This window comes from Athene cunicularia, assembly GCF_003259725.1.
Source record: "Athene cunicularia isolate RWA chromosome 1 unlocalized genomic scaffold, athCun1 chr1_part2, whole genome shotgun sequence".
Taxonomy (NCBI): Eukaryota; Metazoa; Chordata; class Aves; order Strigiformes; family Strigidae; genus Athene; species Athene cunicularia.
The window spans coordinates 14,548,377-14,574,525 of record NW_020799092.1 but is presented as its reverse complement, the minus strand read 5'-3'; the positions used below and the strand labels follow the sequence as shown (position 1 = coordinate 14,574,525).

The following is a 26,149-nucleotide window of genomic DNA, read 5'->3' as shown; positions in this document are numbered from 1 at the left end:
CATATTTTGCTATTTCCACTCACTACCTCCAATCTGGATTAGTCCACTTTATCACACTACACTGACACAAAGCACCATGTTTCACAGCTGGTACAGTCTGCTGCTTTTCTTCCCAGTCCCGATTTCTTTGCTTAACTCCTTCATTGGCCTTCAGTCAGTTTCAGACTTTGTTCCAAATTTGGAAAGATTTTCATGATTCAAACTGTACTCAACACAGAAATCTGACATGTGAATTGCTAAATTGTTGATTGAAGAAATTAATTGGGGAAAAAAGTTTGCTCTTTAACTGTCACTGTATCAGACAGCTGGTTTGTTTTCTCCTTGAAATGCTAGGAGAAAAAAATGAAAGTGAAAAGAAAGAATTTTATGTTGGATGTTGTGCAGAAATTTATTCACTTGATCTAGCTACCCTGAGTGATCTGTTTCCAAATATTTAAACTACTTCTCAGAGATCAAGTACAGACAAAACAGGTTCAGAGGCCAGGTTTCACTTCAAGTACAAGATTCTGGACATTTTTTCCTCTATAATATAAAGTTCTATTTCCTCTATTAAAGCTAAGTTTACTAAAAATAGCTGTAACCACTTGTAGCACAACCTTAAAGTCATCTTTGTATGTCCCTCTTTAAATACATACATTTTGGTAGGTTAGATGAAGATCATTTCGCAGTTAGTTCATCAACAAGCAAATACACTGGCATTACAAATTCAGGTCTGTCATCTTGTTTCCTTTCACTATGACCATGACTAGACCAACCATTTGGAATAAACATTTCCTGCTACTATAAACCTAAAATGTTTCTGAATCAGTACATGAAAAGCTGTTAAGAAAAAATAAATCAGAAACCACATTTAAACCAATAAACTAGAGCAATTTAGCTTGCTTAGATAGTTTGGATTTCCAAATGCTTACCTCATTCATTCTATTTTGTTTTGTTTCAACTAGATAAAAAGGCCAAAAAGATATACTACAGAACAATATGATGCACGTATTTAATAAAAATAAATGGAGAAAGACATAAGCCCATGAACAAAGCAAGGCAAAAACCACTATTTACAACAACAGTATTACTGAATATAATCCACACAGCTGCATTTCTTAGACTACACCACTATTCCCAGCTATGTCACATGTCGGAGCAAGTAATATTGACAAACACAGAAGTCATGGCTAGGAAAGAGCAACAACAGCTGTGTATTACTTGAATGAAAGGTGTCCAATAATATCCAACTCCTAATTTATCTAATAGCTAAAATTTATAATAAATGGGCTAGCTTTTTGAAAGGCTTAAAATCTTTTTATTAATTGCCCATTTCTGTTTATCCATTAACAGATTTCTAAAATATTTTCTTTGGAAGAACATGTGCTCTCTTGTTAACTTAGCTTCAGAAACCTAGAACCTAGCAGAAAGGCTACTCAGACAAGTCATGTGTACATATGATTCATAAAAACAACCTAGTTTAGTGAACAATACTGGCAAAAGTTCTATAAAAACAAGTAATACAAAAAATACAGCTTTATTTTGCTCTCATTCTCCTGGAGTAAACACAACTTTCTTGACACCCCAATAAATTTCCACCCCCCCTAACTCCAAGGTGAACTCTGGACTGATGTAAAACTCTTTAAGATACATTTTCCCATTAACTGACACACAAATTGTTAAATCCACTGCATGATGACTCCATGTTATAGTTCCTATACATGATTTAGATGTGATCTAGTTTTCTATAAGTATTCTAGTTTCTGTTGTATCAGCACTATGTCTCAGAATCCAATTCAATGAACAGGATCATGGCATCAGTCTTCTAAACTCACTCTTTCTTCACTTTTGAGGAGAATTAAATCCCTACTGCATGTCACTCCTAAAAGGCATCAGTCCAGATTCACTTTGAATCCAAGACTTCCAGAACATACTCTTTGTTGCGATCAACTTCAGCAGAATCATCAATATTACTGAGAAGACCACATAAAAAGATGGTTTGAGGTTTATATGTCTAAAGTCAACAAGTAGTTTGACCTATTTAGCTTCTAAAAGTGAAGATACTACTTACAGACACAAAGAAGGGAAATCTACTTCTACTCTACAGACTTTATTAGTCAGGTTTTACTGCACAAACATGAAGTTCCCAACTTTCCACATACTCCAGCAGGAGGACTCCTCTGAAGTTCCACTAGAACCGCTCCACTAGAACCCCAAAGGCCCTGAATATCTTCCCCACCACCCCTGCCTTGAAGCCAGCCTGCCAAACACTTCAAAAATAGTATCAAAACTTTTCAGCTCAAATACAGTAATTATTTTGAAAAATAAGCCCTGGCAATAGCTTAATACAAAAAGGGTTTACACATGTTCTCCCATCTCTATCTACCAGCCACCTCTTGGGCCGAGAATGAATTTAACACTTGCTGCCTGGCAGTAAGTGCGTAGCAAATCACTAGACATTTGAGATAAAAAGTGTAGCTAGACCTATGTGCATGCAACATATTAGTAAGATCAACCTTCCTTCTGATAACCTTTTTCAGCAAAATATTATCAGAAATTACAGACTCACGAAGCATTTACAGAACACCTGTATTTCATTTACAAGCTTTTACCCCACTATTTTCTCTCTGACAAATACAGTTCTTTCAACATGCGCTATTTCTCTTAAAGTCTAAGAGAAGAACAATTTCCTATAAAGAAATATTTGAGATTACTTACCTTGTGGCTTTGGATTTGAAGCTGAACGTGGGGACTGTTTAACTGGCACACTTCCATTTATTCCCTGAGCTGCTTCATTGTGTACATTCTGCTCAACTAGCCTAGTTGTGGCACTCGCTGTACAAGATCTAGACAATATCAAGGACTTTGGACAGATGCTGCTGCCTGAAAAACAAATATATAGAAAAACTCATGAGTTAGAAAAAGGATTAAATATAAGGTAGAATGACTATAAACACATTTATTAAGTACTAACACTTCTCTACGGAGAAAATTAGAAGACTCTTCTCTTAAAGAGTGTCTCATCCTAAAAGAATGCTTTGCCTTTCACTGAAATTTATTATGTTGTTTAAAACTTGAAGAGCTGGGCATGAAAAAAAGACTTTGACTAGCCTAAGCTTTTCTAATCTCTAACAGATTTTTTCCTATCTGAATTGTCAATGTGCTTGTTCAACAGAAGAACTATAAATAAAACAGCACTTTTGTTCAGCCATTCTATTTCTGTATTCAAAGGGCTCACAAAATGCTATACATTCAAAAAGTTTATTTTATTACAGAAGGTAGCATCCAAAAATTAGCTAAATGTATTGCAACTTTTTTGTAGCAAAGGGCTCCTATTCTAAGTATTAGAAAAAAGATCAAAGCGAAAAGCTGCCTGATTATTCTATTTCATTTCTTCCTACCAGAACGGAATTTATTCTGATTAAGATCAATATGCTATTGGCAAGAAAGCTGGAAGAAAATATAAAGCAAAACATATTCAAACAATGTAGACTGTAATAAAAGTACTTACGAGAATGTGATTATACGTGCCTAAATCACGCACTGTTGTTTTGGGGTGTGAAAGCAACTGATTCTGTAAATCAAAAACTTGAAATGATAATATGAAGAACCTTGAGATCTCACTTAGGTCCATATTTGTTCATCTCAGAATCCAAAAAATTCACAACTTCTTTGTGGGGAGTATCAAGGGAAAGGAGGAAAACTCATCTATCATTTGTTGCACTGTTGTCAATTATTTTTAACAAAAACTTTAGGGTAGAGTTTTGACACTGCAATGTATTGTTATTATTTGCCTTTGCTTGCTTGTACTAGTAGAAATGCAAGCACAAGTGGCATTTTCTTTAAACATTTCCAAAAAAGGCAAATGCAAAACCCACTCAACCATTTCATAAAGCGATCCTCTGATGTCTTCTGAACAACTGGTCTGCAGAGCCTGGACCCTCTGATGGAATCCATTTCCTTCTCCCATGGCAAAATCCATCATACCATTCCAAGCCATTCCAAGCAACATTCAAGCCTCCATCTTAGAACAGCAGTGGAAAGAGAAGCCATAGCTATTGCTCAATGCTGCTTAAAGATTCTTCAACGTTTTGTGGATTCTGAGAATATTTTCAAGTATTTATGCTTTACTGCTCAGCAGCTTATTTTTCCTTTTAAACACTAAAGTAGCCCTACACCAAAAAGCTGTCTCTACAAACATGAAGACTTGCAGAGGTCCATGGTGAGATCAACAACCCATGCTACCAAAGTTTCAGTACTCAGATCCCAATGCACGCAAGACACCCATGGCTGCACAGCATGGCAATTTTTCCTCTTCTATTTCATTCAATTAGAAAGGAATCTCCCAAGAACATAAAGGTTGCTGGTCCTAGAATGATGCTGATAATCTAATGAGGCTCACCATGTATGGAAACTTCTCAGACATTTGTGATCTTAGGCAGAAACTCCTCAGCTCTGTTCTCCTTGGGTATCACTCTATACACAAAAAGTTGTATTGTTCTACAGCAGTAGGACCTCTGTCCCACAGCATTCCTCAATGCCAAAGAAGGTACCTTAAGTGCCATTTCTGTCTCTCCCATGGAAGAGGGAGTTCTGAAAGCTCTCAGACAGGCCAAGCCATGTGTTTTGAAGAGTAATATAGCCACATCAGGATGAACAGCTTTTTTCTCATGTATAGCTGGAATGGGAAAAGGTAATGGAAATCTAGTGACACCATACTTACATATAAAATTGAGTAGTCAAATTATCTGGATAAAATTCATCCCTTTAACATCCTTGGAAATCTGAGCCCTTTCTAGTCAGTGAAATGTATTACCTTCCAGGTGACGCAGATGAGAAAATTGTGGCAGAAATACAGGAATCTTCACCACAGACTTGTATCTAGTATACTGTATGCAAGTATATTATAAAAAAATCCCCAAACACTTGATTTTCAGCACATTACAAAAATACCAAATTCTTGCTCCACAATCAGCCGCATGCATTTCAATAGGGCTGCTCCATTCTGTCCATTTAAGAAAGCGGTAACACCGTCTACCTTTTAGAAATAATGTTGTTGCCCTGTAAGTACAACTGAAAATCCCATTAGACATGCAAAAAGTCAGACATGCTGCAAAAACCTGCAGCTTTTACTGGGCTGAAGTAGATTCCCCATTGTGATTATTTCTGACCTGATTAAAGAAACACTCATGTATTACTGCTATTCCTATGCTTTATAATAACAGAAGTTTTCCTTGAAGTCAGAAATGCAATGTGTGACAAAATACTACCAGCCAGTTACTGCATTCACTAGTATAAGATTAATACCAACTCTTATAATCAAGGATGATTAAATACACTGAGAAATGTGGGGAAAGATTTAAAAAAAAATTAATAGGGGCAGGCAAGAATGTAAGCGAGAAAGGAGGTACTAAGTAGAAGAAAATATAAATAAACACTGTAAATTTGATAAGCACTTAATTATTTTGCTTATCTGCAAGGAAATAAGAAGCTAGAATGCTTGCAAACATGCTTGCATTTGCAGAATGTTTGAAGCTAAGTGATGCATTATCCATTTTTTCAGAGCATTCTAATTAGAAGTAACTTGGAGCCATGAACATTTACACAAACATATCAGACATCTTGAAATGCTAGTAACATGAAAAAAATGGTTTATTTATATTCACAGAAGGTTAAACTAATGTTTTATTATTGGATAGGTCCACCATAAGCAGTTCCATAAGCTTCAGGAAGACAACATCAACACCGTTAGGTCTTCCATCATATTTATTTTCAGTCCTGCTTATAGTACATAGTGCATCTCTCTTGCATCATTGTCTAATTTGTACTGCCATTACGATCCCACTCTTTATCATGTATTCTGAATGAAAGAAATGCAGCATTTCTGGGTGTAACCAAAGTCTATGGGAAAAGGGTTATTCTCTTGTGACTGCCAGGAGGCAAAATTTAAGTCTCAAAATTACTTCTCTTAAAATTATACAGCTATATATACACCTAATGTGTTAAGTATCAAGAACACCTGCCATAATGACTGTGGTCTTGACATTCTAGATCTTTTCATGTAAGATCAATGCACATCTTCACCCTTTCTACTCATCCTTGGACATACATGGAGGTTCAGCTAATAGTCTATCTACCAAGCACTGGTTTAGCCACAGTAACCTAGCCATACAATCTCCTGCATCAGTTCAGAAGAGCATTACGTAGCAGTGACACTACAAAAGATTAATTCAACCCATCCACTTACCCCTCAAACACTACTGGCACTGTAACAAGGCCAGGACAAGAGTGAGCAACTTCCTGAACACAAACAAGAAAGTAGAAAGCAACCTCTCACCCAGGCAGTGACAACAGATTTGTTGAGACCTGAGCAGGAAATCTAGTAAATCAGGTCATAGATTTTGCCCACAATTGTGTCCAAACCTGCCCTCAAAATTAAGTTTCTAGCAACTTGGTACCTATCCTTACCCTTCACAGGTTTGTCCTGTTTGTGGAAGAAACCAACATGTTACAAAGAGGCTTATGCTGCTGATGCATACCCAAACATGTTTTAAGAATAACTGGACTAAGTCCAAACTATCAGAAAATTAGGAGTATGGAGAAGTAGAGTAGGAATTCTGGGGGTCCAAGTTTCTCTCATGAAAAAAACCTACCTTCCTCCAAATTCTATTAAATGCTCTCCTCTCAAGTTAATTACAGATTTGTGTTTTGATACATCTTCACAGTGCCGGTAAGATTTGTGAATGCTTTGCAGCTGCAGAACAGCGCAAAAATTTCATATTGATATTCTGTTTTGTGCAGATGTGCTCTAAAGGCTAAACATCAGGTCAGCCTTTAGTGTGGTAAGCCACTGCTGGAATACTTGCAAAGAGCTGATAACCCAATTCTGTAAAAGAGAAAAAAAACACTTTTGCTGAAGTCAGGAGGGCTGTCTCACTGAAAAAAATTAAGTTTTCTTTCTGCAAGAAGGTACTGACCAAAAAAATGAAAAGGTAAATATCATAAGGTTTAGAATTATCTTTGACAAGTGGAATCTTGGCAAAGCATAGGACACAGATCACATTCTATTAAAGGATTCGTTCAGAGACAGATGCTGGCAAAATGCAAAAATGTAGGATTTTTTTCTTGCACAGCTATTCTCCAGAGACGGGCAAAAATAATCTAAGTTCAGCAGAACAAGGTAAACCCCTCTCTGAGAATGATGAAGATGTAAAGCATGTAAGTCTACTATCACTCACTGGATGGGAACATTCCTAGAACTACTAAATAAATATTATCCTCCCTTTCATAGCATTTATTGCATGGAGGAAAAAAAAAAATCTTCAAGTAAATACGGTAGGTATAAATTGTAGATAGCAAAAAGCATATTGATACTGCTCTTTTAGTTCAATGATCCCTGTGAATGCCCTCACAACATCTGATGGTGAAGTTAAACAAATGAAACAGCACTGAACTTAAAACTGGCAGGCCAAACACATGCTACACAATACTTGCTAAGAACTAGAAAATATTCAACTTCTTGGTATATATGCTACCTTACACAGTAACATAAAGCAGAGGTTTCCAAACTGTGGTATGGATAACATGGAGTATGTGAACCACTTTCAACAGTACACAGAGCCATAATATGAGAACCAAAACAAACTTCAGCAAGTTTAATCACACAACACAAAAAAAAGATATTCTAAGAGAAATAACTTTGACTTTTGAAATAATTTCATTTCTAGTGAACTAAGGTGGGTTATACAAATTGTCAAGTGTCAGAACCCAGTTCAGACATGCACCCATATCTGCTTGGTTTAACATGAGACATTACTGTGTGCATTGCTTTGTGGGTATTCCTGAGACTCAAGCATCCAATGGTGCCTTTCCTATGTTTTGTTTAGCTTCACAGTTGTTCTGGCTGGAAGAAACAATGCATCTTTCCCACAGTAACTCATTTTTAGACTAAAATAGAACTTACAGTAACTGCTACTAAAGAGCTACAGTTTGCAAAGTTATCAGCTATGGATGACACTACATTTAATAGGTTACTCAGTTCAAGACTATAAAGTCTGAGCTTTAACAGGAATATTAAGAAAATAAGATTTATCAATAATCTTCTCATCTCAGTCTCAGTATATTGTATAATGTGCAAAGTAAAGGACTGAATAGTGAATTTCAATTTACAAATGTCCTGCGGCAGGCAGACTCAGTGTGCTGTTGTCTGTCTGCCTGTGATCTTTGTTCTTTTGGCTCTGATATAATAGTTATTTCCATGCAGGCAGACCTGCTCATCTGCTGTAGGTCTTCTTAAAATGAGTAAATCAGGAATTAATGGGATTATCTTTCAGCATTTGTCTAAATTTTGGATTAGCACAATAATATAACATGCACTACTGGTGCTGTTCCAATAAAATAAAAAGCACTGTACAGGACTTCAAATGGCTTTTTCCCCAGACTGAACCCCAAAAATATTTCTTTAGAAGTAATTATGGTTTCTCCATGAACATGCATTGATTACAGTACATTTCTTATCAGAGGGGGCACATTCTGGAGTCAGGAAAATGGGGCACAACGTGAGGAAAGGAAATGCAAAGCAAGTAAAAAACCCACCTTCAACATGTGGATCTTTAAAACCATAAATTGATAGAAGTCCAAGTGGTATATACTAATGAATGGTAACTAGTTGCGTAAAATAAAACAGAAAGAGGAACAGTGGACAGCTTTTTAAAACTGTATTTAAAAGGCACAGTTTTGATCCTTCTGAAAACAAGCGCCCCCTGCAGTCAACATCTTGTACACCTTTCCCATACTTGACCACTGCTTTCATACTGTCATCTACAGCCTAGCAGTGCCACTGCTCACTAATCACCGCAGTTTTTGGAGGCGACTGGTGGCAAAATTGATGCTGAGGTCCTTTAGGCATAGAGGAGTGGGAGGATTGCTGACGGACACAGGAGTGGGATTACAGAGTGCTGCTCACGAGACAGGTCATGGAGATGACATGTGACAAGCTTACTCCTGGCCCTTGCTGCTGTGGCTTTCCACTCCTACCTCCTTCCCCATCGTAGGGAGGGGAGGCAGCAAGCCTTCGGGCCATGCTACTGACCAAGCAGCTGCTTCAGCTGGCAGGACCCCAGAAACCTGCCACTGCTGCTCCCCCTGGCACAGGACAGCAGAGCTGCTGGAGGGAGCAGGCAGAACTACACAGGGCCATAGCTGAAGATCGCCAGCATCTCCCTTGACTGGAAAATGCTGATTTCAAATAGGCTGCCAGAGCACAGCTTGTGGTTTGAAAGTAGTAGCTTATGACTGAGGTCCTCTGCCAAAAACACAGCATCTCTTACACTAACGTTCTTATGAATCACCTACACTCGTACACACTGGGACAATGGCTTTGCTGATGGAGGTTGTACATCAATTACTTAATGAATAATGGAGGTTTCTTATATGAACAGAGACAAGCAACATTCAAGCCAACTCTCCAGATTGAAGAGTTCTGTTTACAGGAATAAGCACTGCTCTTTCACATACTTTGTTCCTGTATTACAAAACATTCCCTCAAACCCTTGTTTTCACTTCAGTCTTTGAGCATGAATTATCAAGCTCAAAATCTAAAAAGAAAATATGCAGAAGTGTTCTTTTACTTGTACAGACTTTTCATAGCTTGTTTTTTATAAAATAATGTCAAAACCTCTTTCAGCAATTTTGGGCAATATTTCTTATTTCTTTTTATTAAGCTTATGTACAAGATTTAAGAGCGATCACAGTTCCTGGCCCTACAAGCCATCTACTATGAGCTTTGTGTAGTTAACCACAAGGTTACTACAGAAAAATAACACCGAGAAAAAAATAAATGGGTAAGTAGCAGCAGCTTCATCACTCCAGGATAAGGCAGGGTAAGTTGATCCTTGCAACCAAAGTCAGCTACCCTGATGTTACGGTCTCATTTCTACACCAGGTAATTTCAGGTAATTCCTCCCTCCTTGTCAGCACCATAACACAAGGTGACAACTTTCAGCTCAAGAACTGTTTCTCACACAGCCAGATTCCACAAAGTCATGGGAGCATCCTGACTACATACGTCAACCTCTTGCCCTCTCACAATCATAGGAACATTGGTGATCCCTGTATCTGAGGGTCACTTCATCCCCTCCCCACGAGCTCTGCACGGTTTCCTATGTGTTTGACAGAGAAAAGGGTTGAGTAAGGTTTGTGTGGCTTTCTTGAGCTCCTACTGCATTAGTAGCCATCTTCATTATGAACCCTAGAAGAAGAAAAGACAAACAGGATGCACCTCCAAGTTTTTCCCAAACTGTTTTTTCCTCTTGGTTTTCTGTGTAGAGCTGTGTGAGGTGAGCAATGTCCCCTCAACTATTATTTTACTTAACACTGAAATTTTTTCACCAAGTTTTTGACACCAGTATATTTTGCACAGATGGCAATCACTATTTTCTAAACATCCCTAGCTCTTATATACTAAATAAGACATGCCATTTGTATAAGCAGACTCAGTGATCACAGAAGAATCACTTATCTGAGCAAGGGTTGTGGCACCAAGCCCTATGTGGTTCATCTGCTTTATTTGTCAAGTCTTAAGATGATTTCTTTTCTTCCTGTTATCATAAGATAAATAGCATGACACCACTCTGGGCAGCACGGTCTAACTTCATATTAAGGAGAGCATCTGCACTACTGGGGTCATGTGAAGGAAAAATGCAGCTGACTATCTCATACAAACCACTGCAATGATTCAAGAGGATATATTAACATATACTTACTAGGCAAGTAGAGTGATAAGGACAAAAAGACCCCCCCCTTCTGTAATTGATAAGACATTATGAAAAAGTGTGTTTAGATTTTTAGACAAATAATAACAGGTTTACCAAAAAAGAGATAAATTTGATGTAACTACAAATTTCACCACTTTGCTCAGTACTCACTGCTTCAGAAGACTTCTCTAACATGTCACTGACATTTTCTTCTACTCTACGCAGTTATCTGTGTAGTTATTTCATATCAACTTAGAGCTATTTTAGAAAATATGCATATGATTTGAGACTTGCAATCAGCTACTGCTGTTGATAAAAGGACTAAGAGAAAGCATTTTTAGAAACAGGATGTTAAGAAAAAAAAAAACCAACAACCAAACAAAAAAAGCCCCATAGACCCAAGGCATGGGGGAGGGGGGAAGGATCTAATTACATAAAGTTGAAAATGTAACTGATCTATTATTTCAGAAGATCTGAGCAGAAGTTGTATAAATATGTACAACATTCAAGTAATTTAAAGATATAAATACATAATATATCCAGAATGCAGAACAGCCAAAGATCCAAACAGAAGTCAATTATTTAATACAAGCCAATAAAATGATCATTGGTAGATGGAAACTCCTTCCCACATCCAACTGCTGAGGCAGTCCATGTGTCCGGCCAGCATTTGACAACCTGCAGCCCATCCATCAGCCAGCTGTCACAGACACGAGTTGTTCTACTTATTCAACTCCCTCCTCCTGGCTGCCTGCTTTCTGTGTATCAGTGCTGCCGTGCATTGAGCCCCGGCAGAAGTGTAACCCTGCCAAAAATATAAAGCAACCAGTTTCACACATTCATTCACCTTAGATGCAATGGAGCCCAGGCAAAGATGCACATTTATTGATGGGGAAAGGAAGACAAGATTCCCTTTTCCATAAGGAAGTAGCCACTAGATTATGTTAATTCTGTTGAATCACATCTCAATGGGGCTTGAGCAAACAGTAGGGAAGGGGGGAAAAAAACCCCACCAAACCTTTTCTCTAAAAATGCATGACTTGAAATTTAAAGTAATATGCCCTAATTAAAGAAGAGGCTAGAGGGTACTAATTGCACAATAGCATCACAACAGACTACCAGGCACTACTCTCTGTTATGTGAAAAATTACAAGTAAATATAAAATTATGAACTTCATAAAGAACAAAGCATAGAAAGACACACGCAGTTGCTCGTCCCTTACAGCAGCAGAAGCAGTGCAGCTGTGCAGCACGCCGGCTGCTCGGTGCCGAATGCCTTTCCTCCCCAAGCCAGGGGCAGGCAGCCTGCTGTCAGGCTCCCCAAGCACTTCAGTCTCCCTGCCAAGTAATTAACAACCATCGTCTACAAAACACAGAAAAACAAGCCGCTCCCTGGGAATGCTCACTGCACCGAAACAGAAATATAAAGAACCCAAAGCTGGACACTACACAAGAATTCAAGTGCTTCCTGCTTTTGACCTGGTTGGGGAAAAATAAAAGGAAGAATAGACACAAAAAGCCTGGTTTAAGTACATTTAGGGCCTTCCTCTGAAATCATTCAAGAAGGACCTTCCTTGTCCAGTCCCTTTGAAGCCTACCATAATTATGCCAGCTTTTACACTGTCTCTTCAGGAATAAGAGAGATCACCATTTCACACTAACTCATTAGTTCATAATCATCCTTATGGAAGGAAGTCAAATACAAGTTACCTGGAATTCAAATGGGGAAAAATCCCTTAGCCCTAAATTGCCAGAGATGACGACTGTCCACAGAATTCACTCCAGATTAAGAGATCTGCACATGAGTACAGTTGCCTATTGAACATTATACAGATTGAAACTGCTTTACATTTATTCTATGAACTGACCAAGAGATACAAGAGATAAAATTCAGATCTATTCTATTGTTTCATCCTCTCTCCTCTCTTTTGCAAACTCCCATTTGAAACACACTTTCTTTAAAAAAAAAAAAAAAAAAAAAAGAGGAAAATGAAAAAAGAACTATATAATGAATATTTAAAAGGTCATTTTATAGAAATTCTTGAGTTGGAGAATTAAAATCATTTTTGATGCAGACTTGGATGAATATTTACCATACTGTTTCAAAAAGCTTAATTCATACAAATATGTAGCTTCGAGTGTGCAAATGGATAGGAAATGCTTCTTTAAAAAGAAGTCATGCAATGTGAAAATACATGAAACCCAAGTACATTTAAGGAAGAGAAATAATTTTGTAATAGCTCAAGTTCTGTCCAACACAACTGAAAGATGTGCAACCTTTCACTTTGCAAACATTTTGAAACTGAAAACGTTTGAAGGCCCCAGAACAGACAAAAAAAAAGGCTGCTCAAACCCAAACTGCAGCTACTCCAGACAGAGCGAGACAGCCCCCCATCAAGAGGAGAAAGTTTTATTCCCTCCACATCCCAGTAGCTCCTACTGCTCTCTAATTACCGTCTCTAACACTGGTTGGGTTTCTCTCCAGGGCAGTGTAACCCCTTGCAGCTAGAAGGCAAGCAGACACTCGTTTTATCACAGGAGTTTCGTGCTGTGCGAGTACATTGAATTCGCCCACAGATGAGACCAAAAGTTTGGGAGAGTCCCAGGGAGGGACTGAGCAGCCTTCTGGCAGTAACTGCCCACTGGATCACTTCAACTGTTCACAGAACTGCAGCCCAACAAAATGTTGCTGACTCCTATGCAGTATTTACCGTTTTCCTTAGAGCCTCAGTTTTTGGCACCAGAAGAAAGAGTATCAAAATATTCATTAAAAAAGTGGATGGCTTGCATGTTGCAGAAGAAAGTTTTCCAAAACAAAGAGCAAATAAAATCTATTAAATTACTCTTAAAACATAACATTTGTTTCAGGCTAAACATTTAATTTCTTTTATAAGACAAGGTTTGGCAATACTCCAGTTGCTCTCCACCTTACATGACCTAACCCAGCTGTTGCCTTCCCTTCTTCTTTCTTTTAGTAACAGGTCACGACTGTAAAGGCTTTTTCACAAGCAAGCAAGAGCAGTCACGGTGTGTTAAATATTTTATGGCAATCTAAAGGAATGATTGTGTTTTCTAAGTATCCTTCTCAAGGTCAAGCACTGCCTGCCAAACTGGAAGGAACACACAGGCACTAAATTTCCAAACTCTTAAAGGAATTTAATCCTTTTGTTTTACAATAATTATAAACCCAAGGCAAGGGGAGAGAGATGGGGAAGAGGAGCGTTCCATAGTTATTTTGAATTTTTAGTAAAGACTCAACAAATTAACTAGGTTTACAAGCACTGATGTAAACCATTAGACTGTCTGTTTATATAGCACCTACAACATAAAAGACTAATATAAGACTCAGGGTGCTGCAGTCACAAAGCAAAACATAGCGACCGTACTAATGAAAACACTTAAGTTTCTGTTGACTTCTGGATCACGATATCATTGACCCTTTCAACATGACATTGCTTGAAATCAGTTTTTCAGTGATGCTTACCCCCTATAATGAATATTACTACAAAAATAAAAATCGGTGAAGTTCCAGTCTTCAAAAACATCAAAACTACAGAAAAGGTACATTGTACATATTTTCCATATTTGTTATGGGCCTTTAGTACCGGGAAAAACTGCTTTGCTCAGCACCTGGACACACTCTCAGTTGCACATTTTTATAGCAATGAATAAACTACCATGTGCATTTATACCTTCCTATACCTGCCTACAGGTACTGTCCTATACAGATGTATACAGCACACCTATATAGGTTTGCTATTCCCCACTCACCCAGTCCCAGCAGCCAGTACTGGAAGGATTTCTTTCCACTTCACACTGGAGGCAGCCAGTGCTTCCACAAGAGACTCACTGCTTCTCTTAGATACTATTTAGGAGTGTCCAGGAATATCTGTCCATTTGATTTCAAACCCACACAGACTACTTGCTGTCACCTTTTCTATGCGTACTGTCTGTCTTTGTAGGTGTCCTATACTATTCTGAGAAGGTGACATTAGGAGATATCTATACTATTCCACAGGCCGGCAGAAGCTCACCCCTTTTAATTCTTCAAGCCAGGTATTTGCACCATAGTCCAGTCCTGCATTAACTGCTTTCACATAACTAACTGGAACCTGGGAAATACACTGCCTGGAAAATACCATGATGGTATAACCTATGTCACCTTAAAGGACATACAAATATATTTGTGCTTCACATATTTGATCTCAAAAAACATTTAAAGATCACAGCTTCACCAATATATCTGACATTCAGACTGCCACTGTTACATGTAAGTATACTGTAGGCCTCTCCAAACTGAAGTAGCATGCAGCCAAAGGACAAGAGGCAAGATGAATTGTAATACTGAAAATAGTATTTATGGCACACATTGAAAATTTATAAGGATTTAATGTTACACTTACAGGAAAATAATATGCATTACAGATCCTAGAAAACAGCTCTTAAGAGAAAATAAAAAAAACAACCCTGTGAAAAAAGTTTCCTGCAATGTAGTGTCTTCTCAGGATACAACAAAATGATAGTGGGAGGAAAGGTGTGATTCCCATTGTTTCGGCTGATTATCAAAAGCTGGGGGGAGAAGGACAATTGCAAACGATCACAAGACAGATAAGGAGCCAACAGAATGACTTTAAAAGTATTCTTTTTACCCAAGAAAAATCAGATGTCCATAAGTACTGAAATTAGGAGAGCTGGGATAGAGCTATTTGCATGCATCTACTCCAAGATTCCCTAGCAAATCTCTCAGACTCACTAAGCCAGTGACTCCCTTCCCTCTAGTCTCAAGAGAGCTTTCTAGAGGAAGACTAGCATTCTGAACCCAAACCTTCAACAGATCCATTTCATCTATCTCTCTGTGGAAAACTTAATTCAGAATATTTACTGTCTTATATTAAGCTATTAGGGTTGGATAAGCCTTTTAATTTAATTTACCCTAAGATGAACTTTTTGCAGAACCAAAAAATGCACTCATTTGGAAGTAAAGCAGTATTTTCAGTAGCATTCTTAAAAATTCCGTTACAAGCATATTTGCAATGGAAAAAAATCCAAATCTTTCACTGGATGGTGCAATAAAAGCAAACATTTCATTCTGGAAGCCAATTCTGTATATTAAATGTAGCTTAAGAATCAGTTAAAGGGATTAATGCAAGCTGAGTATAAATCAGAAGTGTATAACTACTTCCTAAAACAATGAGAGACATAATTCTTAAAATTCTGACTACCTATAAAAATGACCTATAGAAACCTTGCAGCTATAAACAGAGCTCTATGAATCTAGCAAATAAGACAGGAACAGAAACAACTTATAAACATCAGAGAAATTATTTGCTTTTAAGAAAGTCTCGAGCTAGTGAAAGCAGCAACAAAATGAGCCAAAAGTAGCAGAGTTCTCGGTGTGGCAGATGTATCAGGCAAGCGGTTCAAGAAACTGCAAGTTCATTTACTGAGAACAGGGAGAAAAAGCCACCAGAGCATTCCAGCTGCATTGCATCACAAGGCAGCTGGATGTTCACCGGTTTGTTTGCTTCAAACTAGAAAGTTTAACTCTTGGTGTCTCTGGCAACAAATACGCCCCAAGCCTTGAAGAGATTAAGGTTTAACAGAAGCACCCCGTTCAATCTTACCTGTTTCAGAAGACATTGTTCATAAATATAATCCAGTACCACTGCACGAGGAATTGATTTCGCAATGTTAATAACCCTACAACAGGCTCACATATATCCTGTTTGCAAGACCTGTAAATTGCCAGAAAGGACTTCTTGCCAGATGTTCGGTATATACGGACAGTTTACATGCTGGGTCTTTCAATTACACTATGCTCCTCCTCTTTGAAGGAAAGCCTGTTTTGAGAGGAAAAACGTAAGCACACAAGCCAGTCCGCTCAGAGAAGAGAGAGTGAAGTCTGTTCACTATATTAAAGAGGAAAAACAAAGAAATCAGCTTATGTAACCTACAAACTGCTGAAGAAAGGAGGAGGAGGGACTACTGTAAATTGTTTTGTCTAACGCCTCAGCTACTATCAAAGTTTTGTCACAACTAATTGCATTGCTCTTTGAAATTAAAGCAGTATCAAGTTAAAGAACAAGTTAGTACATTTCCCTGGTTAGTAATTTGTTCTCCCTCTCTACTGCACAATGCTCATTTCTAATAATCTTTTTCTATTGCATAATCTGTATTTAAATTTACATCTAGAATGAAGTAAACACAACACACAGGTTACCAGAGCAGTTACCAAAAAGGTCTACATTAAAGAACTGTCATTAAAATACTAGCTTATTTGGCACAGATTAAAATTCACTAGAATAATTTTAAATCAATTTTTAAACAGCATAAACTAGATATTGTGCTCCGGGGTAGAATACAAAGATACTAGAGTGAATTCTGAGCTGTGAAAGTGTACATTTTTGAAAAGCAGAAGGATTCACTAAAAAGAGAAGTTACTGCAAGTAACTTTCTTTTATTGTGCAGAGCTCTCACACCATGTGATCCCCAGCCAACACACTTTCATCCCAGCAGGAGAAAGAAACAGGGATTTAAATCCAGCCTTGTCAATTTGGATATGAATCAGAATATAGCAGCCGGCTTGTCGTTTACTGCAGCTGAGGTCATCTTCAGCCACTGCATTGGTCCAAAACAAAGCTCCCTACAGCCCCTTCCACCACACCTGCCACTCATAGTAGTCCTCACAGTCAAGGACTATGTAGAAGCACAACCCCGCAGAGCTGCTTTGAAGGACAAACACTAAGGGTTACAGGGACTACACTTGCAAAACAATCCATTGTTATGAATATGTTTTTCACTGAGGAGACAGCCCTCTGGAATAGGGCAGCTAATTATTTCCTTTCTATTACAGATGTTGAACAGAGGGGGTATTGCCAAAACCAGTAAAAACAACTCGTTTTCCTCCAGTTATTTCAACACTTTGGTGTGTTTTTCTTCTTGAGATGAGCAATTCCAAGTTCCACTCGTATGGATGTGAAATCTAAATGACACCCATTTTAGCACTTTGACCGAGACTTGCATGTGTTGTTTTTTGTTTTGTGCATTTATTTTTAAACTGCTGGGCTAGGAAGTTGCATTTCCCCATCCTTGATACTCCTAGCAAGTAATTCCAGGCTCCCTAAAGACACATACAAATTTTATTCATCCAGGTCATCAAACACTAAAATAAAAAATAACAGTAGCCAAGTTTCATAACCAGACTAAGAGAACTCCAGTGCATAGGTTACATTTCTATTTTGAAGTTCGCCTCCAAGAGTTCAAAGCTTGCCCCCTTGCTTGGGCTTCCACATGAAGTACATCTCACCACAGAACACCTTCTCTCTCCAGAAAAGCCTTTGCAGAGAAGATGCATTTTCTGCTCAGTTTCTCACAGATGAAACAAACCACCTTCCCCACCAGCCTGGTTTGTCTGCCTGACAGTGAGTCTTCGTCAGCCTTTCTTCAGCCTGGTGTACTCTTCCCAACCCAGGAAAACCACTGATCATGCCACTCATACAAGTACATGACAGATATTTAAATTCATCTGGGATCAGCAATAAATTTTCAATTTCCACAGAAACAAAACAGTAGATTGGGAAACTGTAAGACAAATCACTACAGAGTAATACAAGACACAATTAGTTCAGATAAGCCACTACATAAATGCTGGTTACTGACCACTGCAAGCAAAGACAAAGGGTCACACAAGGAAAAGTAGGGGCTGGACAGGAAATCACGTCTCCCTTTTGAGGAAATGTATATAATAACTGTTACAAACGTTGTAACGTGACGCATGTGGGAGGGATGACATTTGAGCTACCAGATGCTGCTCCCCGTCCGTCACTGACACAGCGGACAAGGCACAGAACACAGAGGGCAGGGCTCTGACCAGTGCCAAAAGGTCCACCTTGGACCACAGGGGCAACCCCCCAGCTCACAACAGACCACAGAGAGTAACCACAGCTCTGCTACTGCCCAAGGAAGAGAAGGAATACCACACACATGAAGAAAACTGAATTTTATTTTCAGAAGGAATAACATTATAACAGGTATAAAAAAGTCACCAAAGCACATCTTTAAAACACATGCTTAACTCCTTTTAAAAAAAGGTAAAAGACTGCTTTATCTCTATTTGATTAGCTAGCAGATAAGAGGACTTAGCAGAGGTTAAAACTGAGACAATGGGGATCTCTCGTTAACATATTGCCCTGGTTTCACCCGTTTTATACCTGACTTTGCTTACTCTAAGAGCAGAAATGTGCAAAGTGCAAACTGCACAATACAGTTATATTTGCAAGTACTGGTTGAAAACTCAACCAGAAGTGCAGCTATGGCTTACCTGTCACCAGAACATGCCTATGAACTTCTCTTTGAAGTGAATTAAAAAATAAATCTAGTTTTATTAAGTTTCTCTACAAAGCAGATGAAGAGGCATGGAGAATAACTAGTTAAATAAAACATTCCCATTAGTAGGTAACTGCAATCATACTACTGAGTAGTTGCTGTCATTTAGTATGAATAACTACACAAACTAAACTCAGTATGTTTTTAGCCCAAAGACTTGCACAGCAGACTAGTTCTATGAAACTAAGCTACCTCAAATCATAATTATTGGCTCATATATGACTTAATCACTCCAATAATTAAAAGTTTTTACAAATGTCTTGTAATAAATACAGGGCACTTAGTTTGTTTTCCATCTCCATGCATTTTCCAAACTAAACATCACAAGCTTTCTCTCAGTACTTCTCCTATTTTGCAGATAAGGGGACTCAAATTATTTTTTTTTTTTTTTTTTTTTTTTTTTTTGAATATTCTTAATGTGATGAAGCTGGAGTTGAGGAGGAAGTCTCATGAATACTGTTAGGAAACCTGGAAAGCTGAACTATGTATTACAGAACTACATGGGCAGCATGCCACACTGACACACTCCCCCAAAACCAAATTAGCTCATGTGAGGGTGAATCACAGCCCAGCATTTAGTATGGCTGTCTTCAGCTGGCTCCTCCTTACTGCAGGCTCACTTGGGGCACAAAGTGTTTGAAGAGGCTTGCTGAAGATGCTACATCAGGACATGATATGAAGTTTCTGCAAGCTAGTGATGGAGAGTGATTTTTGTCCCATCCGAAGGATCAGTAACCCATGTGCTGCCTCAGCACAGAAAGGAGCATGAACTGAATTCCAATATATCGGTGCTCTGCACTGAAAGCACCCTCCAACTTTTTTTAACCTGTGAGAGATCTTTAGATATCTCAATGAGTACAAGAGAGATGTAAAACCACAACAACTAGAAAGGCACCATTCACAGGGCTCCTATAAAGTAGGTGTGGTTGACTCATACTGTTATCTACCCCTCTCCCTCCTCATTTACACCCTCTCCCTCCTCCTTTACACCCTCTCCCTCCTCCTTTACACCCCAGTACAATTCAAAAGCACAGCAGTTTGGTCCGGGACAAAAACGAAACCATGCTTTGTCCTTACCCCAAAACAGCTTCTGAGGTGCTATTAAAAGCCTCTCTCAAAAGCCCGGCAGTAGTCTGCAGAGGCGTTCAACCTGTCTCCCAGCTATTCTTAGGGCAATGGGATTAACTACAGACACCACACACCCTTGGTCCCAAAGTGACCCCACTTCTGTTAGACCTTCCACAATTCAACCCTTTTCATGATTCTTGGAATAATCTAAAATCAGTAACAAGTGACTTCATGTATAAGGCTGGATGGATATAAAGCATACCTTAAAAAAAATTTAAAAATCCAAAGCAGAAAATTTGCTAAATACTGTAGTTTTGAACAGATACTTCTGTAACAAGGCAAAAAGTGGTCTGAAAATCCACTTGGGGTGTGGGCACGCAAAACAAAGGACACTTTTGCAACTGCAGATATGCAGAAACATACACTAGTCTAGGTCAAAATTTGGGAGAAGCTGCACTCCCCAGGTATGCTAAACAGAACCATCTGCCTTTCTTACTTGCACCTTCTGGCTGTACTGCAGCAATGACTATCCTCTACTTTCTGAGTGCTGTGCAAGAGCTCAAGCAAGGCCTACCACTGATGCCTTGTGGTTTCTTTTGACTGTAACTGAGGACATGATGGGGGCTTCCTGCCTCTGATCACCATGAGTGGATAGTAAACCTGCAGATCTGCCACCTACCAAAAGTCAAACAGCCAACTACCAAGAGCTACAAACAAGGGAAATCACCACATGGATGTTCAGGAGTTTACCCTCTCTGCCAAGAAAAAGGAGATTAAGACCAGAAGGACGTTGTTAGAGTTGCATTTCAGTTTAGTTCTTCTGCAACCAAGATGAACAGATCCCACTCCCATCATTCCCCCTTGTAGCTATATCACATTCCTCCCTTACAAAAATGTCCAGCCCATAATAAGCCAAGGAAAACTAGCAGGCAAAGCAAACGGTTTTGTTCCATGTGAACAAGCCGAATCAGCATTTTGCACTGTGACAAGCTCCGAGAGGTGCATGGTGATCGTAGCATGGCATAGCTCAGCACAGGCCAGGCTGTCACGTTAACTCAGCTCCACACCTCACCCAGGGCCAGCAACAGAGGTGTGGTGGTGCAATTCTTACCGGGGGTCAGTCCAAGGACTCTAGAGGTTAATGACAACTGAATGCAGTAGCTGCGAAGTGTTGACAATGACCTTTCAAGGAAGGATGCATTTCATGTGTGCTTGTTCAATACCCTCAGGGGAGACAAGGCGAGAGAGTCCTTGAGCAGCCCAAGAGCTCCCTTTTGCCAAGACAGAGGGTGGCTGCTGATAGAGAAACATCCTGCTCTTCCTCTCCTTGCATTGAGTCTTGTCTGGCACCGCAGCACAGCCATTCAACGCACTAATCTGCCAGAAATGTATTCATTTTCTCTTGGGTTGTTCTGTAAACTTAGCAGGCTGAGGTAGCCCATGGGGTCAGATGAGCATCAGTGTCAACAGAAGGAGAATGTGGAAAAGAACAAAATCCTTCCAGGAAGCAGACCTAGTTATTTGCTGTCTTGTTAAGCTGCATCCTTCAAGCTTTGCCACACAGGCATGTGAGGAAGGAAGAAACAGCCATATGACAACTAAAGATTTGCAGGTATATAATGAATAAAAACGTGGGCAAAAAAATTTCTAAGTTAAGCAAATGACCTACAGAAACAAGTGACCACCAGGAAAAGGAGGGAGGAGGAAAAGTCTGCACAGAAGGCTGGGCAGGGAGGGAGTTTAAGAATGGGTATTCAGGACTGCTTCAACAAGGAAAAGTAACAATAGCACCTTAAGAAGATGGGTAACTAGCTCCAAAGTGAGAAATCCTGTGGGAGACTCTGGATCTGCAGCCCAAACAGAAACAAATTTGTTTGAAAGGACACTTTCCCTCCCAGTTTTGGTATCAAAATCCCTTCCATCATTCCCTCCTCTAGCTCTCCTGGTTCACATGCAAGGGGATTTAAGACAAGCAATCTCAAGGCAGGTGTGATGAACAACTACCATGCCAAAATTAGAAAGTAAATAGCAGTATTTTTCCACCATTCTTTTCTTCCAGCTCAGCTGTATCATGTGCTTCGAAGAGAGAGACTGTGGCTGCACAAAACCCCAAAGGACATGCAATAGAAGTTCTTAGGGGGAAAAGCCTGCCTTTTTGTCCTATGTTTGTATAGCATTTGTCATTGTAGCATCTTGATGTCTGCAATTTAGTCCAAGCATAGAAAGAAAAAAAAGCAAAACTCTCCAAATAATTAAATGGTTGTAGTTCTGCAAAATCAAGGAACTATATTACAGATCACTGAGCACCACAACACTGACATCTATTCTATTACTGTTTACAAAAGGAGTGCTTTTGCTATGGCAACTATTTTTTACACTAACCAGTTCTCCTGTATAAAAAAAAAAAAAAAAGCACTTAGTTCACTATTTTGTCTACCTCCTTTTTATATATATTTATTAAAAAATTGAGAGAAAGATTCATATTATGATTTAGGGGAGAGGAAGTTACTATTTGTTGTGTTATCCATGCTATTACACCAACACACAGTTGGCAAATAAATACAAAGAGAAGACCCTCTGGCCTTGGGAGCTCTGCCTTTTCTCATGGCACCTTCATTGCTTTCTCCTTCCCATGCCTTGCCCCTCGAGAAGGCCGTTTCTTCAGGCCTCCTGCCTTTGCTGCAGCTGCTGCCTTGTCGCCAGCGACAGTATTGCTTCCAACGGCACCTGCCACTGCACTCTCCTGCCAGCCAGGACATGCAGCTACACTGAGAGATGGGTGGTGCTAAGCCAGAAGAGCTGCTCTGGTGCCCCAACAGTTGGGGACCATCTTGTAGCTGTTACCACAAAAACCCATACCCTCCCTTCAAGGAAGGGTAGAAAAAAAGGTAAGAGGAAAAAGCCTGCAACCTACCCTAACAGTGTTGTGCCACCCATCTTTATTTACCTTCACAGATTAAACATATCACTTGTTTAACATCTTTGCAAAACAGCTTAAGAGCACAGACTCCCATTTTTCAATTAATTTAGCTTCTGGTCATGCACACAACACACATATGCACCACCCAAGAAATCCCCCACAGCCCAAGCTACACTGGATTTTCCCTAGATTCAACAGTACAGTGAAAGGCTGAATCTATAACTTAAAAGTTATCCCTGCTACTTTAGAAATCCAAGCAGTACAAAGACTCACAAGGCAAACAGGTCAGAATTCAGTAACTGTGATTTTGCCTCCATATAAAACACAAATATAGGCAATGACAGATACTAAAAATAAAGTGCAAATTATTCTTTGAGTTAATAAAAAAAAAAAAAAAAAGCATGGAAGATTCACAATAAGTACCAGAGGGGAATACATCAGTACACTTCTGGAGCAGATAAGAGTGTATGAACTGTGATCAGGAAAAAAAAAAAAAAATCATTCATTCAAATATTCTGTGTCTGAAAAGAAGCAGTAGCAGATGTCTGGGTAACCTATAGTAGCAGGCTGCAAACATACAGTGATCTTTCCCTCAGTCTCCATGGCTTCCAGTATCAGTTATTTAGGGATCACCTGCATCAGCAAATGCATTTGCGCAACTGTATTTTACCAGCTGCTGGAAAACGTATTCACCAGGAATTTGTTCATTCTTTTCCCAAATCTCATTTATATTTCTTGCACAGAATATGGGACAGTATAGGCATTTTCAATCTATTCTACCTTAACTCTGACTCCATGCCTTCTGGGCAAGAGAAACTTGATGGCACAATACATTTGCCCTTCCCCTTCCAGTTTTCTCAGTCCTTCCTATCACATCATAGAAAACATCAGATTAACTTTCTCCAGAACACATCAGTTCCTAAAAATTACAGAACCATGTAATCATTTGGGTGGGAAGGGACCTTTAAAGATCATGCAGTTCAGCCCCCCCTGCACAAGCAGGGACATCTTTCACTAGATCAGGTCTCAAGACAAAGAATTACACTATCTGTTCATGACTATTTCCTTCTGTCTCAAATACATAAACTGCTTTATTCCTCTGATTTTGTCTTGTTAGGGCCAATTTAATCTAGTACTTACAGAACAGTCAGCAAGTCAGGACCTTCTTTATAGAGTTTTTGTCCCCTGCCATTAATACATAGTACTGCTTTTTTCCAGTCCATCCAGCCTTGCAGAGAAAAGTGATCAAAAAGAATTCCTCAAATCAATTTATTTCAAAGAAGAAAGGTAACATTAGACAGCATTGACAAAATGAGAATGTAGAAGTGTATTTCAGCTTTTGGTGCAATAAAGATGCAAGATCAGAGACAGTTATGACTGTTTTATATAGTGAAGTTGTACTGGTAAGTTAAACACAGCCTTCACAGAGACCGCATCAGCACTAATGAAACTACAATTTCCTTTAAATTATTGCTATCCACACCCCAGAACTCATGAGCCAGATGGTAATAGCTTTTCATCATTTATTTTAACACAAAAGCAATCAATAAGCTTTTGTCTAAAGTTCTTTTACTGCTATCTATGAATTCTAAAAACTTAGAACCAGAGAAGATGTCAGCTATAAAACACACACGGTCAAGCTTCATTGTTGTCTTTCTTATGGATATTCTAAAATGCCATTCAATTTTGCGATAAACTAGATTAAAGCAGTTTCAGTGATCTACAAAGAAAATCTTAATCAAAACATGATGAATAGACTAGAGTATCAAAGAACTGTAAGTAGATCACGTTGGATTGAGTGGCTTTTCTGTCACCATGACTGTGTCTCCCGTGCATTGTTTTGCACTGAAAATGTCTAATATCAGATTGCAGGAATATCACACTTTTGTTAGCTTCATGGATCATTCACACAAGCTGAGGATGTTCTATAGAAGACACACACACAAAAAAAAACCCCTCAGCTGTCAGCTGAAGTTTTACTCCTGTGTTAAGCAGTAAGCAAAACAGCATTCTACAGTTTCCAAATTTTTCAACGGTAGGAAAATTTTGGAATATTCTCAGTCAAACTGGAGAAACATCAGCAACAGGACAACTAACATCAGCAAAAAGACAAGTCTGGAAAATTTGTCAGTTGTTTAGAAAGACTATATTTTACAATCAATAAAATCAGCTTTATAAACCCCATACATCACCAAAAAAACCCAAGCAGTAAGACCAGGCCACAGCCTGCAGAATAAGTGGTAAAATAGGTAAAAATTGGTGGACAACGTGCTTTAGCCACAGTGTTCTAGACTAAGCTTTTAAAAAGAGCTTTTATCCGAAATAACAGGATGCTAGCAGACAACAGATGGGTTGCTGACTTTACTAAAGGCAAACAGTACTCACACTCCTAACTCTGACTATTTCATCATAATAGATAGTAACTGTTGCATTTTGATTCTCAGGTAAAGCTCTAATTCCACCAACAAGTCTTACATATGATTTTGGCTTATAGCAGCTATCTTTAAGAGTTTGTTTGTAGCAGCTTCCACAGTTAAAACTGACTTACACGCAGAAATCTTGACAAGCCAAGGGACAAAAACATTTGCCAGCTGCATTACAGTGGGTGGCCAAGTCAAAACAGCAACATAAGGCTCCAAGCAATGGCGTGAACAAGAGCTACTGAAGAGAACAGACATCAAAACTAGTCATGAAAACTGCCTTGGCATATAGAGCTGCCAGAGAAAGGTGGCACAGGATCTTTAAAGAAAAGCAACAGGTAATCTTATATAACCTATGAACCCTTTTGATATTTTAGGGAGCTTAACAACAGGTATACAATACTTGACCATGTTGAATGCAAGTAAAACTAGCCTCCAGTTATGTATTCTAGGTAATAGATCTCAGTCTCAATGTAACTGCTGCAAGCATAATATGGGAAGCCATCAAACTATTCTGAATTGCAGAGACTTCATGCTTTTAGTCATCTTCCCAAGCACCAGTGACCTCCATACGAAAGGAGGAAAAAAAAAAATTAAAAAAAAGTAAAAATTAACTTTTGTAG

At 38.9% G+C, this 26,149-nt stretch overlaps 1 protein-coding gene across 6 annotated transcripts in view; it reads right to left on the bottom strand.

The window, feature by feature from the left end:
* Positions 1-26,149, bottom strand: part of FGD4 (FYVE, RhoGEF and PH domain containing 4) — a 105,126-nt gene that overhangs the window by 42,464 nt on the left and 36,513 nt on the right. For 3 of the 6 annotated variants that reach the window (XM_026867849.1, XM_026867847.1, XM_026867848.1), the window contains exon 2: positions 2,698-2,862. Coding sequence is in view for 2 of the 6 variants with exons in the window: in XM_026867847.1 (XP_026723648.1) it covers positions 2,698-2,862 (165 nt within the window). In the remaining 4 variants the exon portion in view is untranslated. Of the gene's footprint in view, positions 1-2,697; positions 2,863-4,532; positions 4,554-16,357; positions 16,639-25,654; positions 25,674-26,149 lie in introns of those variants that run through there. The other 3 variants (XM_026867851.1, XM_026867846.1, XM_026867850.1) reach the window with 3 other exon arrangements.